The 16176-nt window shown below is 40.7% G+C and overlaps 1 protein-coding gene across 4 annotated transcripts in view; it reads right to left on the reverse strand.

Annotated features, from left to right (window-relative positions):
- Window positions 1–16176, reverse strand: part of ttc31 (tetratricopeptide repeat domain 31) — a 75863-nt gene that overhangs the window by 17493 nt on the left and 42194 nt on the right. For all 4 annotated transcript variants that reach the window (XM_031905519.1, XM_004915868.4, XM_004915867.4 and 1 more), the window contains 2 exons: window positions 5927–6017; window positions 4518–4659 (listed from right to left, as the gene is read on the reverse strand). In XM_031905519.1, the coding sequence (XP_031761379.1) occupies window positions 4518–4659; window positions 5927–6017 (233 nt within the window). The remainder of the gene's footprint in view (window positions 1–4517; window positions 4660–5926; window positions 6018–16176) is intronic.

Below are 16176 nucleotides of genomic sequence, written 5' to 3' on the forward strand. Positions count from 1 at the left end.
ATGTTGCCAAGCGAGCGGATCTTCTCCCGATATCCCCCACCTACGGGTGGGCGATATCGGGAGAATCCAGGCCCTGGGGCCAAACAATCGAATTATAATGATGGGCATAGGCAAAGTCAGTCCAGGGACCACATCAATGAGCCGATGCGGTCCCCTAATCTGACTAGATTTTCTAACCTGCCCGATCGAGATCTGGCCGATTTCAGGCCAGATATCGGTCGGGCAGGCCCGTCGGTAGTCCCCATACATGGGCCAATTAGCTGCAGAATCGGTCTAAGGGACCGGCAGCTAGAATCAGCCCATGTATGGGGACCTTTAGGGCTCTGGCACACGGGGAGATTAGTCGCCTGCGACAAATCTCCCTGTTCGCGGGCGACTAATCTCCCCGAGTTGCCATCCCACCGGCGAAAATGTAAGTCGCCGGTGGAATGGGACACGATGCGCAGGCGATTTCGGCAAATCGCCGAAGTTGCCTCGCGAGACATTTTCGGCGATTTGCCGAAATCCTGCCACCGCGTGTGCCATCCCACCGGCGACTTACATTTTCGCCGGTGGGATGGCAACGGATGGAAACTCGGGGAGATTAGTCGCCCGCGAACAGGGAGATTTGTCGCGGGATCCCCTAAGGGCTCTGGCACACGGGGGAAATTAGTCGCCCGCGATTAACTCCCTGTTCGCGGGCGACTAATCTCCCCGAGTTGCCTACCCCTGCCATCCCGCCGGCGACAAGTAGCTGCTACTAGTATCTCTGAGTGTCTTCACCCTAAGGGCTCTGGCACACGGGGGAGATTAGTCGCCCGCGATTAACTCCCTGTTCGCGGGCGACTAATCTCCCCCGTGTGCCAGAGCCCTTAGGGTGAAGACACTCAGAGATACTAGTAGCAGCTACTTGTCGTGGCTACTTAAAGAGACAATGCTGATTATTTAATGATAATTGTCTCTGTGTGTTTTAGCAAATTCTCAGTACTGTCTATGGCAGGGTATTTTCTGGGGTTAAGTAGCCTTGAAAAAGTAGCTGTTTGTAGTAACCCAGTGTGTCTTCACCCTTAATCTTGCCTATGATGTTACTGTTTCCCAGACATACTGGCCACAAGTATCCATATTGGTTCCTACAGCCCTCTGATTCAATAATCTCCTTATATATATATATATATATATATATATATATATATATATATATATATATATATATATATATAGATAGAGGGGAAAAGTACAAGGGAACAGTCAAGCAGTCAGCTGATCAGATGTCCCAACTTGCCTATGTTTTCTCAAAAAGGAAATGATAAAATGATGCCAGCTTTGAAATTCCCCAGTTTTTAACAGAATGCTGAAGGGAAGCTGGGGGTATAAGTGGCCCTGGGCAGAATAAAAAAAAAAAAAAAAATGAGGAAACAACCAAGATTAGGAAACATCTTACAATTATTTTATAATACATGAAGTTTCTTGCTACATCCTATGAACTACTGTATAAAGCCTTTAAAAACTGGAGTTTCAATTTTTTTAAAAAAATAGCTCTCACATTACCAATGGTGATCATTTAACATTGTCAGTGAGTTACAGTCAGTCCTACTTATATTTCTCAATGATTAACACCTGTATGAAGTCAGTGCTTCTCTGCTGCCAAGATAAAGCAGGGAGCCGGAATATTATCTTACATTAAAGCATATTTACTGCCTCTGGAAATACAGTCCTATATAGGCACTGATGTCACAGCAGCCTGCCAGTCTCCCCTGTGCATTAATAAAGCTGTGTAGGATGTCTATCAGTTATTTATAGAATTGTTGACATTTATGCCTCGCATTCAGAAGCGATCATGTAATCAAAACTGTGCATAATGATATCTCCCTGCACAGAGTCTCGCAGATAAAGCCTCTGCCCAATTTGCTACCCCCTGCTATTTATGTCACAGGCAGTAACAGCAATTTGTCAATGATTTGTGCATAAAGGGGATTGCAGAGCTGTCAGCTCATGTACCACACACTTGCATTGGGTAACACATGCCTCACAGGTGGCAAAGCTACATAAAGAGAACATCAGCTCAAATCTAACCTCTCGTTCGCTTCACTGAAATCGCATGTATTATTTATCAGCTTTAGAGCATTTCACAGTTAACTGCCAAAAACGTCTGGGCACATAATCCTTCAAGAGATGGATTTATGCACTTTATTCAGTACAAGTTGTTGAATTGTCATCTCCCATTATCTGTGTTCTTTTTTTTCCAATTTTCTCCCCCTTGTTCAATAAGATATTGTATAAAATATCAAGTGTGTGAACAAACAGGGAGCAGTTACAATAAGAACGATCTATTTAATCACTCATAGGTTTCCAGCCCTAAAACCCCTTCCATTGTAGCAACATTTAATACTCAGCATTCAATGGCCTCCTTCTTGAAAGTTAAATGTGTTACAATTTTTTTTCACCCAGTATATCATAACTTATTAGGGCATTTCTTCTCTGTGTTTTTGAATGTACCCATATAGAAGTATCAGCAGGTAGTATCTGCTGTTAGAAAACAATCATCCAATTGGTTGCTATGGATTTTAACTGCATTAAAAACACCTTTTTTGTTTGCATCCAAATGCTGCCTGTTGATCAGCTGCCAAGGATACTGAACCTAAAGCAAAAACTGCAGCTGTTATTACATTACCCCCACTGCGCTGTGGTGGGAGGAATTCCCAGTGCAACAATGATTTCAAATAGGCATAATTAAGTCTCCGTTAGACCCCCAGGCTACCCCTCTGATCCTGCAGTGACAAGCCACACAGTATTAGTGTAGAATTGTCCTAGTCTTCTATTTAGTTTACTTAGTCATGATTCATGTGATAGAATCCATCTCCTTTTCAACTATGACATAAATAACCCACCACCTCAAGGATTAATGCTATTGCTGGCATAAATCATTGTACTCGAGTAAAGAGACCCTAAACTGACAGTTAATTTATTAAGGCTCTAATACATGATCATTACTTAATCAGCCTTGACACAAATTTCTATTCTATAAATTCACCTAGGGAGAAGATCCTACATGTTAAAAAACAGCCAAACTGGCCTTTAAATTGTCCTGTTCAGACTCTGGGCAGCCAGTTTCTGGGCAGAAACTAGAGGGCCAGGCCCGTAGTTCGCCTGATGATTGCATTAAACTGACCGAATTAGTAAAAATCATGTTCCTTGAAGATTATAGGGCTCATTTATGTCCACAAGCGCAGCTGCGGTCTCCACACTTTCCCTGCAGTCAGTTGCGGGTAAGTATAGAGGTACTTGCGTCAAAATGTGCTCCCTGTAGCTCCTTGTAGTTGTGCTTAGCACCACTTAGTCCTTCCTGCCTTCTGAATCAAGAGCTACTATGCATATTGAAGGGGAACTGTGGAGCTACTGCCTGCTCAAGAGGTGGCGGTAGCTCCCGGTTGCCCTGCATCAAGAGGCGCTTAACTTGGAAGGCAGGAAGGACGGAGAGGCGCCGGGAGCAGCTATACAGACGTGCAAGAAGCACATTTTGACGTAAGTGCCTTAAATAAAAGTGGTTTTACATGCAACTGACAGTGGGAAATTGTGGATACTGCAACTGCACTTGTGGGTGTAACAGAGCCTTATTAAACCTCAGCAAATTACATGCAGAAATAAGGCTGATGCCACACGTGGCGTTTTTATGCTGCGTATTTTCTCAGCCTAAAAATGCCGCACAAGCCACACAGCCCCTGACTATGGCGTTTTTCAGCCTAGTACTGGTGACGTAGCAAATCCCGTTTCCATGGTGCTAATAGTGCGAAATAGTAAAAAACGCTGCGTATTTCCACTAGGTCTGGCAGCTGCCTTTGTGTATACATAGGAATAGCTTGCTGTGCAAATACTGGAGTATTTCGGCAAACACTTGAAAAATCCGTGCTAAGGCGTTTTCTAGCGTATTTACGCTTTGTGTGGTTTGCTTCGAGTCTTTTCAAGTTATTTCTATGGATGATATTGTGCGTTTTTCAGCCGCCGAGAGAATTAGAAAATACGCAGCATAAAAACGCCACGTGTGGCATCAGCCTAATGGATTGCATACATTCATCACAAAACTCTAATAAGACCATTAGCTTAGTAATGTTTAAAAAAAAAAAAATCCAGAACTTTAAAGTCACATGACTCGATGGATCCCTACTGAGGAACAATGATCTGTGCAAATGCTTTGCAATAGTGTTTTTATTTTTTCGCTGTTAATTTGTGTGCAGGGACAGATTCATCCATCTTAATTTCTGCCCTGTTTTTCCTTCATAGAGAAATGTGTCAAAAAACTCAACAAACACAGCTGCCATGTATTTGTGCCAAATTGGATCAATGTAGGTGTTTAGGTCTCTCCTTGACATTTTGCTCTGATAATAAAGATACTGACATACCTATTAGGACCCTTGTTTTTCTCTCTATCTTAGGAGAACCATGTAACAATCAAATGATGTCCAAGTCCTTTAGACTCCCTTAGTGACCTACTTCTGCTACTGTGAAAAAAGCATTAATAGAGATAGAGAAAGGGATCTTACACTGCAGCCTCTCAAAGCTCTTCCTTTTCTGAAATAGCCTTTAGGGCAGTCAGGGGATAGTTCGATAGAAACTTCAGCGTCCATGAGTGCCTCAGGATAAAGCTTTAACTGCTCGTAGCAGTAAGAACGGTTCCCAAAATATCTGCCAAAAGGGAAAATAATCACAAAGATTAATACATTAAAATGCTTTTTTTTTCTCAAAACAAAGGCTTTAATGTGTTAGAGAGAGGGAGAAAGGCATGGCTGCCATCGGAGATCATTCTGCATTTGACTGAACTGTGTAGGGAGGATTTCCGCAGCACAGAACAGCCAAAATAGAAATGTGATTTTTGTGGGTGGATTCGTGCCAGTCAGTATGGCGTATCCAGGAGATGCTTTGTATGCATAACTGCCGCAGCTCAGCCTACAGAGGGGCTATTTGCCAATTAATATATACAGATCATTTACCTGCACATGCCAGCCAAGGGAAAACACATGGTCTTCTTATTAGTGCTTATCTTCTCCATTCATTACACAGTAAATAATACCAAAGCAGTGTCCACAAAACATGTCATTTCTGCATATATGCAATTATGCATGCTAGTGAAGCTGCCATTTTACTCCCTCAGAAAAGGCATTCTTGATAGGCTTCAGTACAACCAAACTTATTTTTTTGTGCCCACTATAGATGCTATCTACTGAAAGATGTAAATAATTACTCAAGAGGGCTCAGTTATAAATTCTATTTGCAAAGCTCTGAAACGCATGGGCTGCAACTGAATGCATGGGTTAATGAGAACCCTGAAACTACTGCCAGCCTTGTAAGTCCAGAGTTCACCAAGTGATTTGCATCAATAGATGCAACCAAATTGCTCCAAGTGAACTAAACTCTAATATTGCACCCTGGGAAGTGGATATGAAAAGCTTTGCTTGCACTACCGCTTCCTCCTGTTGTATTATCCACTACTGCTGGTTTTCATGGGTGTATCAGCCCAATAATCACTCCTTCTACAGGACAAACTAGTGACTGACTAAACACAATTCTTGGTGGTGTGGGCTCTGACGTTGGTACATACTGTATACTCTGCAGATATTAACAGAACCATGCAATATATTTAACTGCTAAGTTTCATTTTCATAACTGCTTTGGAGAAAACATCTGTAGATAAAAGCAGTATGAGTGTTCCACCTCATAACTGTGCAAGTGCAAACTTACACAGAATTAATGTTTCTTGTAAAATCTTCTTACAAATATAATTGGTTAACAACTGTTCATATTGATTTGCCATTTCTATGCATGCCTTTTAACCTAAATTTACATCTACTCAGCAAATGTAATTTAATCCTCAGTGATTCAGAGTACTAGTAATGCAAATGAACTTTTCTATGCTCTGGAATTGTAGGCTCAGTGGGTGAAAAAACAAACATACCTGTAATCCTCTGGATCTAACCCGATGGCCTCACTAAACAGTTCTACTGCTTTGGTATAGTTTCCTTCTTGCACATAATTAATACCAAGTTCTAAAAAAAAATAACATAATAAAGGGGAATTAAAGATCAGCCATTACATAAGCTAATGTATATAGACAACAGAAAAACCTGGCCCCAAACATTCCCTAGTCTTGGCAGGTTACAGAGCAACTGAATGTATAGCTAATTAATTCTAGTCTAGTCAGTCTAGGCCATGGGCCTCTTTATCAGCTGACCTGTGTTATTAAAAAAAAAAAGTTTGATCCAGAAAGGATTTTGACTGATTAATTGGGTGGCTTTGGGTCATACATAGACCACTAAAAGCCAATATGTGACCTACAAAAGTCATTTAATGCTTACAAAATATCAGGAGACAGTGGTTTATGATCAATATTGTGTGCCTTTGCCCAGCAATAATAAGTTGCTTGGTAAATACTTAGCTCCCTGTATATACATTACTTTCCAGTAAGCAAGGAGCACGTTAAAACTTCAAGAGCTGATGTGCTAAGAAAGGGGCTGAATGCCCCCACCCCCCTTCAACATAGTAACCAATAAGACCTTTGCAATCATTTTCTACAGTGGCTTGCAAAAGTATTCGGCCCCCTTGAACTTTTCCACATTTTGTCACATTACAGCCACAAACATGAATCAATTTTATTGGAATTCCACGTGAAAGACCAATACAAAGTGGTGTACACGTGAGAAGTGGAATGAAAATCATACATGATTCCAAACATTTTTTACAAATAAATAACTGCAAAGTGGGGTGTGCGTAATTATTCAGCCCCCTTTGGTCTGAGTGCAGTCAGTTGCCCATAGACATTGCCTGATGAGTGCTAATGACTAAATAGAGTGCACCTGTGTGTAATCTAATGTCAGTACAAATACAGCTGCTCTGTGACGGCCTCAGAGGTTGTCTAAGAGAATATTGGGAGCAACAACACCATGAAGTCCAAAGAACACACCAGACAGGTCAGGGATAAAGTTATTGAGAAATTTAAAGCAGGCTTAGGCTACAAAAAGATTTCCAAAGCCTTGAACATCCCACGGAGCACTGTTCAAGCGATCATTTAGAAATGGAAGGAGTATGGCACAACTGTAAACCTACCAAGACAAGGCCGTCCACCTAAACTCACAGGCCGAACAAGGAGAGCGCTGATCAGAAATGCAGCCAAGAGGCCCATGGTGACTCTGGGGGAGCTGCAGAGATCTACAGCTCAGGTGGGGGAATCTGTCCATAGCACAACTATTAGTCGTGCACTGCACAAAGTTGGCCTTTATGGAAGAGTGGCAAGAAGAAAGCCATTGTTAACAGAAAACCATAAGAAGTCCCATTAGCAGTTTGCCACAAGCCATGTGGGGGACACAGCAAACATGTGGAAGAAGGTGCTCTGGTCAGATGAGACCAAAATGGAACTTTTTGGCCAAAATGCAAAACGCTATGTGTGGCGGAAAACTAACACTGCACATCACTCTGAACACACCATCCCCACTGTCACATATGGTGGTGGCAGCATCATGCTCTGGGGGGGCTTCTCTTCAGCAGGGACAGGGAAGCTGGTCAGAGTTGATGGGAAGATGGATGGAGCCAAATACAGGGCAATCTTGGAAGAAAACCTCTTGGAGTCTGCAAAAGACTTGAGACTGGGGCGGAGGTTCACCTTCCAGCAGGACAACGACCCTAAACATAAAGCCAGGGCAACAACGGAATGGTTTAAAACAAAACTTATCCATGTGTTAGAATGGCCCAGTCACAGTCCAGATCTAAATCCAATCGAGAATCTGTGGCAAGATCTGAAAACTGCTGTTCACAAACGCTGTCCATCTAATCTGACTGAGCTGGAGCTGTTTTGCAAAGAAGAATGGGCAAGGATTTCAGTCTGTAGATGTGCAAAGCTGGTAGAGACATACCCTAAAAGACTGGCAGCTGGAATTGCAGCAAAAGGTGGTTCTACAAAGTATTGACTCAGGGGGCTGAATAATTACGCACACCCCACTTTGCAGTTATTTATTTGTAAAAAATGTTTGGAATCATGTATGATTTTCGTTCCACTTCTCAGGTGTACACCACTTTGTATTGGTCTTTCACGTGGAATTCCAATAAAATTGATTCATGTTTGTGGCTGTAATGTGACAAAATGTGGAAAAGTTCAAGGGGGCCGAATACTTTTGCAAGCCACTGTAACTTGTAGTTAGTGTGGTTGCTATTGACAACTGCACTAGTGCAGTTTAAAATTTATGTTAGTAAATGGGCTCACTTGAGACCTCAGCATTGGCTAACCTTACTACCCAGCCCTGGGCATCATTTAAGCTCACAAATGCATGAATAGCTTATAACTTGGAAGATATCCATAACATAAGGTCTCACTTAGCATATCATGTCTCTTTTTACCACAGGAAAAACAGCATTGAACCTAGTGTAGTACAAAGTAATACCACAGACAGGAAACATGTCTTCTTGGGCTAACAGGATACAATACAGGTATGGGACCCATTATCCAGAATGCACGGGGACCTGGGGTTTTCCGGATAAGGGGTCTTTCCATAATTCAGATCTCCTACCTAAAGTCTGCTAAAAACATTATTTAAACAGTAATTAAACCCAATAGGATTTTTTTTTGCTCTAATAAGGATTATATCTTAATTGGGATCAAGTACAAGGTACTGTTTTATTATTACAGAGAAAAAAGGAAATCATTTTTAAAAATGTGAATAATTTGATTAAAATAGAGTCTATGGGAGATGGCCTTTCTGTAATTTGGAACTTTCTGGATAATGGGTTTCCAGATAAGGGGTCCGATATCTGTACTTTACAGATAAAGACACACTTTCATGAATGTTCTTCCAGGAAGAGTTACAGCTAACAGTAGGTGCCGTCTTCCTCAGGTAGATAAATGGGAAAAAAACCATACAGTATGTGATTGGCTGCTATGAGGTCCTAGACCTGCAAGTTCTTTTTGTGCTATGAACCACTTGCACGTGACTCCTATCACACTGAATAGCATCATCTCGGTTTCTAACAGCAGGGAACCAGCCAGGCAGCAAAGCAGACATAGAGCTTCTCACTGTATCTTTAATAGGGAAATCAGACTGAAGTTTTTTAGTATCTCACTAAGAACAGACTCCATCTTAGTTATTGATGAGGGCACCATAAATCCTGTAAATGGAAATATAACAGACAACAGTCATCTATTTTAGTTGGTTATATTGGGTGCAGGAAAGCATTTTGTTCCTTCCCCAGAGAAGCATGGCTGTTCATCTTAATCGAATGGCACATGTGCAACCTATTGCGGACTGGACACATCTATCTTAAGCACTTGGCTGACCGCTTGGGTCCTTGTGTGTTTCCCAATGCGTTAGGCAGCAAGTTGACTATGACTGGATTATATCTGTATTAAGCACAAGGCCAAGTGCTTGGAAAAAAAGATGACTGGTATCTTTAAGTCATTAGGCACAGTGTGAAGTGTCATGGGCAAAGAAACTTTTATGCAGATGGGAGTTCAAAAGAAGCAGATGGTAATTCAAGGCCAAAAAAGAGCGCAGCTCTAGGTAATTTACCGTAAAAGGAACATTTTCATTGTGTAGATACCCATGCAAAGAAACTTACGTTTGTCTCACACACTCACACATATATATATATATATATATATATATATATACACAGGGTTTATTTTATGTTTAATGCAGGGTTTCCAGTTTACAAAGATTACTAACTTTTTCCACAAATAAATGTGAGGCAAACAGGCCTGGACTGGCAATTTGTGTATTCTGTCAAAGACCAAAGGGGCAGTCACTATTTACTGAAGGAAATAATGTCTATAACCACTGGAGATCTGGTCTGTGGCAAAAAACACATTATGTAGGAGTCTGCATAATTTTGTACCGCTCCTAAAATTGCTTTATGTGCCATGTCCCTGAAAGGGATAGTATACCTGATTTTTCAAACTTTTTTTTTTGTTAGTTGTTACTCTAAAGAGAGCAAACTCAGACAGAGCAATGTCAAACATTGCTCTTTGGGACCAAAGCCCTCTGTATAGTGAAACTCATCCCTTTCCCAAGCTACAGCATGTTATCTATTTAGATAAAGAGCAGCTCATTATAAAGAAGTAGTGTAGTTTGGCAGTTTTAGGGCTCTGGTACACGGGGAGATTAGTCGCCCGCGGCAAAACTCCCTGCTCGCGGGCGACTAATCTCCCCGAGTTGCCTTCCCTCTGCCATCCCACCGGCGAACATGTAAGTCGCCGGCGGGATGGCAGACGCGGCGAGGCGATTTCGGGAAATCGCCGAAAGAGCCTCGCGAGTCTTTTTCGGCGATTTGCGCGAAATCGCGCCGCCGCGTCTGCCATCCCGCCGACGACTTACATGTTCGCCGGTGGGATGGCAGAGGGAAGGCAACTCGGGGAGATTAGTCGCCCGCGAGCAGGGAGTTTTGCCGCGGGCGACTAATCTCCCCGTGTACCAGAGCCCTAATAGGTTGTTACGAGCTCTGCAATGCTGGCACTGTTTGAGTGGTCAGAGACTGCACGGAATGTAAGAACTGATCCACATACAGTATACGACCTATGGTATAAAAAGAATCGGAATGCTTAAGGAATACTTGCCTTCTGGAATACTATTAATAGAAGTGTATACCAGTTCCATATATAGAACTCCAGGAGTTGGTGAGTAAGCTGCGGCCATTGCTTTTGCCATGGGACTGGTTTGAGTATAACCACAGTATGTCAATAACACCATGGCAAGGAATGTGTTAATTCATTGTGTATCTATGTGTACACACAACTATACTTTAATCAGCAATAACCATACGACATAGGGTCCATTAATATATGTATGTTGGCAGCCACAGTGCATCAATATTACAGTATGAAATACAGTTATGGTGCATCAGTAATGATATGTCATTAAATACATTTGCACCGGTAACAGAACGGCATGAGATAAGTTATAATGTGTGTGTTAGCAGCCACAGCACATCAATATTACAGCATCAAATATGTTAATGGTGGATCAATAACAATCACTGTCACCAATAACATAATGGCATGAGATACATACATGTTCCAATTTGAATTTTTTTCACGATATGAGTTTTTTTGCTCTAAAAAAAAACTTGAATTTGAAGTATTGGTATTTAAGTGCAAAAAAACCCCAAAACTTGGAAGTTTATGTATAAGTCAGCGGGAGTTGTCCTAGGCAAACTCAAGCCATATTTTCAATACAAGTTTGTAAACAAGTTAGAGGTATCCATGTTTTTTTAGTTGAATGAGTTTTCCTTATTAATAAATAAGCAAGCATTCGAAATGCGAGCTTATTCTAATTAATAAAAAAAATGTCAAAATTCACAAGCTCGAAGCTTGATAAATAAGCCCATTAATGTGCAGTCAGTTATGATAGCGTTTTGACAGTGAATAATTCAAATGATATAAAAGCAGAGATATTCATAGAACTAGCACTGTGGCTCAGGTGCTAGATTTGATTCTGACTAGTGATGAGCGAATCTGCCCCAAAACGTGTTTGTTGCTCGCATCTTTTTTAACGCAACTTTTTACGGAAGGTACGCACAACAATTTGCCAATGGCGAAATGCGGAAATTCGCTGCAAATCCATGCCTGACCAGTGCACTGCGGAAGGCGTTTGCATGTCTTAAGTCCAAAATCACACCAACAGGATAAGGGGGTTTTGTTAACTGACTGTGGCGCATATGTGTTGTGTGAATTCAACAGTGAAATAGATGTAAAGAACAACATAACTTTTTTGATGCTATATAAAGGAAATAAAATACTGTATAAGCCCATCGGAATACAAGCCGAGGTACCTAATTTTACCAAAGAAAACTGGAATAATGTATTGACTCGAGTATAAGCCTAGGGTGGTAGTGAGTTTTTTTGTTCTATACCGTACTGAATGTGTATAACTTTAAATTATGGTAATTAATAATAATTAACAGTATTCACGTGTATTAGCAATGCTGATCACATGATATGGATATACCTGATCTGCATTGCTAATACTGGTAAATACTGTACTTAGAAAACCAATAAAGGCATATTTCAAATAAATACTGTACTTAGTACTGTACTAATTATAGGTAATTATTGACTGACGTTAAACACACATGATATGTGTTTAACTTCAATCAATTATGATTAACTATAATTAGCACATTTTGGGTGCTGAAAAACTCTGCTTATACTCGAGTATATACGGTACTTGAAAAACAAAAATCGTTCACTGTAGTTAAAGGGGCAGCATCCTCTTTGTTTAACATGAGTGCAATAATTAGTGCTTGTTGAAAAATCTCTATTATTTCTAGAATAATTTCTATTATTTCGTGATCCAGAACAGGAAAACTGAAGCTACTCCATGTTTGGTCCTGTGAGGGACATAATTACCAATATACAGCCTTTAACCCTTCTCCCTTTGTTGAGACGTTAGGAGGATTGCATTGTGAAAGGGGTTTATGTGTGCACTGGGAATCTAATTATCTACCTCCCAAGTACCAAACATGGAGTAGCTTCCATTTCCCTGTTTAGCTCAAGACAAAACCAGAGATTTATTACGTTTAGCACAAGCCCTATTCATTGAACTCATGTAGAACAAGGCTATATGCAGACCTTTTTTAAAGGAGAAAGAAAGGTAAAAACTAAGTAAGCTTTATCAGAAAGGTCTATGTAAATACAGCCATTAGCACTCACAGAAACGCTACACTGACTTCTCTGTCCAAAGATTTGTTGTGTCTGTAATTCATGTGCCAGAGACACACAGCTCTCGGCTCTCTACCCCCCCCTGCTTCCCCCTCCCTCAAGAATGCTAAGAACTCACTCCCCCTCCTTAGGAATGTGGATCTGAGCCAATCAGCAGGAACCTTCCTCATAGTCTTACAAACTGAGCATGTACACTGGTCTGGGTCTCGGTGCAGGAGTGAGGCATTATGGGAACTTTCTTTACACAGCTCAGCATTTTTTTCTTCCTGTTTGGCTTCTGATCATCTGAACAGTTGAAATATGGGGAGACTTAAGGGCACTATTGAGAGAACTGAAGGTATGCCTGCAGCTTGAGATTAACTCTTTATTAGCCTTTCCTTCTCCTTCCGTCACTTGGGGTTAGGTACCCCCAAGTGACTTTAATCGCTTACCTTGTACCCTGGGCTGGTGCCCCTGTTAGGAGAAAACAGCACCAGCCCAGGGTACTAGTAGCGAGCACTTCCTCCTTCCTGCTTCGTTTTGCCATGACCCCACAACTGGCGCATGCGCAGTACAGTGAAAAGCCGACTCCTCTGTTAAAGCTCGGCTTTTCACTCTACTGCGCATGCGTGCGCACGGAAGCAGGAAACGCTGCAGTAAAAGGTAACATTTTGGCACCCCAAAGTGACTTGGCCTTTCCTTGTCCTTTAAGAACTAAACTTCTTTAGTTCAGTGTTACAGACTTTTTTGTTTAGGAACAAACAGGTACTTTTTTATTTTGGGGTCCTTAATCCTATCAAAACAGTATTACCAAAGTGTAACAAGACATGTTTTTTTTTTAGGGTGAAAGATTGTAACTAACAATGAAACTCCCCAGCTCTTGCTTCCTTTGTTTGCTCCTACATACACATACAGGGATCTGGCTTCACTACTGTCCTTTCAGTAAGAAATGCAGGTATCAAATACTCTTCTCATACACATGAATGGTATATGACCTGTGCATGACAGACCCTTCTGCTGGCAGGCAGGTACCAGCCATTAATGGGAAACAGTAAGTTCTTGTTATCAACAGCATTGTGCATGCCGCCCATTCCCTTACATTATGGAGTTCAAACAAACATAATTTCATAAAGCAATCAAGGACAAACTAACTTGTTTTGTGTTTTATTATGTCCTTTAAATAAAATGCAAATGTAATTTACAAAAGTTAAAACTGGAGGAATCTTTATCTAAATGTCGGCAGCAGAATAAAAAATGACTAAGTAGTTAATTGGAATGCTTGCAGCTAAAATGTCACCTTTATTAACCGACGACTCGCTGAAACTCATGTTTGTTTAAAATGTAATTGTCTCTTTCATTCCCTGCCCTGTGTTCCATACCTTTTAGAGCTAATGCACACTGCTGTCGGCTATGTACTCATGATCAAGTAGTACTTCCCTGCCTCAGTGTTCATGAATTTTTCACTATGAGTACACACAATTACACACACATATTGCTGGACATACTGTTGTTGTGGTTAGCACTATACAATGTTGGGATGGCACATGTATGTATTCATTCATAAATACAGTTCATCATTCACTTTGGTCTCTAAACCAGTGCAACATACAGTCTAAGGTCCCTAATACATTCATAAAATAACACTAATGCCAATTAACTTACTGCACATGGGAGGAACCCCACAGAGACAAAGAGTGAACATACAAAACACCTTCAGTTAGTGACCAAGTTGGAATCAAACTCAGGACACGGCAAGGTCTGATCCACTGAGCAGCCCCGGTGAAATGTTGCTTTCTCCAAGTCACCACATTATGATTATTTATAATACTTTTATTGATCTCCATTTTGCATGAGGGAGACAAAGGATATATGGTCAGCAACTCTGCGTACATAGCTACATACAATGGTGGTAAAAAGTAAATGCAATTTTAGCATTTTTAGTATATTTTTTTTACTTTTACCAAGTCACCAAAATTGTGTAAGTTGCTACCCTTGGATCCCAGGCCAATGCTCCTCTTCCCTGAAAACCGCACCATATAGTCTCTTCTATAGGCTCACCACACTCCTGTCTTGGATCAGTTGCTCAATGGTTCCTTAAGGTGTTCATGCACACTACACTTGGTTGCCATGCATCCCTTTCAGTTGTTTGGGACAAGCTCATGTTCTGTACAGTAAAATGGGTAGCTTCATCCTACTAAGCATGTGCTGGTCCTAAATCATCACAAAGAACAGTGATCCCCATCCAGTGGCTATGGGGCAACATGTTGCTCACCAACCCTTTGGATGCTGCTCTCTGTGCCCCCAAACCGGGTAGTTATTTTTGAATTCCTGACTTGGTGGCAAGTTTTGGTTGAGTAAAAACAAGATTTACTACCAAATAAAGCCCCCTGTAAGCTGATAGTGTGCATAGAGGCTGACTAATAGCCAACCTTAGCCCTTATTTGGCACCTCCATGAACTTTTATGATGCTTGTGTTGCTCTCCTAGTCTCACGAGTAAGAAAGGTTGGGGATCCCTGACAAAGAACCATCTGAAAGATATACCCTGTCAGCATCTACACTGAAGATTTAAAGCCAGTTGAACAAAGGACGCCCTATCTCAGTTAGTGAGGCTTATTTTTTCCCCGGAGACCAAGAACATTATGGAGAATCTGAGAAACCTCCATGTTCAACTGTGTGACTGCAGACCCAGCAGTATAAAGCTACTATCTTTAAGAGCTAAAACAGAGAATCAAAGACCACTCAAAGTACATTTAATTTCATGTTTCCCTTTAAATCAATATATATTTAACCGAATACAATAGAGGTATTTTTCATTATTTAGTTTTTTGCTTAACATCTAGATTAAACTGTATGTACTAATAGTAAAATGTTTTCCTAAAGGACCCCGGCGTAAAAGACAAGATCGTATTTGGAACTGTATAAGCAAGCATTCCATTAATATTTCATTCATTGAAAAGACTATAAAAAATGACTGCATCTCATGTACTCTGTCCCAGACCAATTATCGGCATTCTATTGTGATTGCTCTCCATTCTGCCTTCCAGAAATAGGCAGGTTTAAGGTATCTGGTGGGACTGGCAGAAGGTACATATGACTCTTGAGCACATTACAAGTTCTATTAAATTCTGTTCTGCAGAAATGAGTATAAATGAGTGTTTGGTACAGTTTATTAGATATCAAATTAGAAAATGTAACAGAAAAAAAATGATATTTAATCGTTTTGTATTATGCGGGCATGTGAATGGTTTTTTCATCACAATGGAAAAGAAAGAACAGTTTGTACTTAATTAAAAATAAAAAAAAATAGAACAGATCAGATCAAGCAGGTTAAAGATGCTTAGCAATTTGTTAAAGAAACGGTTACACCAAAAAATGAATATGTACAAAAGTAATTAAATTATAATGTACTGTTGCCGTGCACTGGTAAAAGTTGTTGTGTGTGTTTGCTTCAGAAAGACTACTATAGTTTATATAATTATCCTGCTGTGTAGCCACAGGGGCACTCACATTCAAATGATAAAATAGA

Source organism: Xenopus tropicalis, chromosome 7 (assembly GCF_000004195.4).
Source record: "Xenopus tropicalis strain Nigerian chromosome 7, UCB_Xtro_10.0, whole genome shotgun sequence".
Taxonomy (NCBI): Eukaryota; Metazoa; Chordata; class Amphibia; order Anura; family Pipidae; genus Xenopus; species Xenopus tropicalis.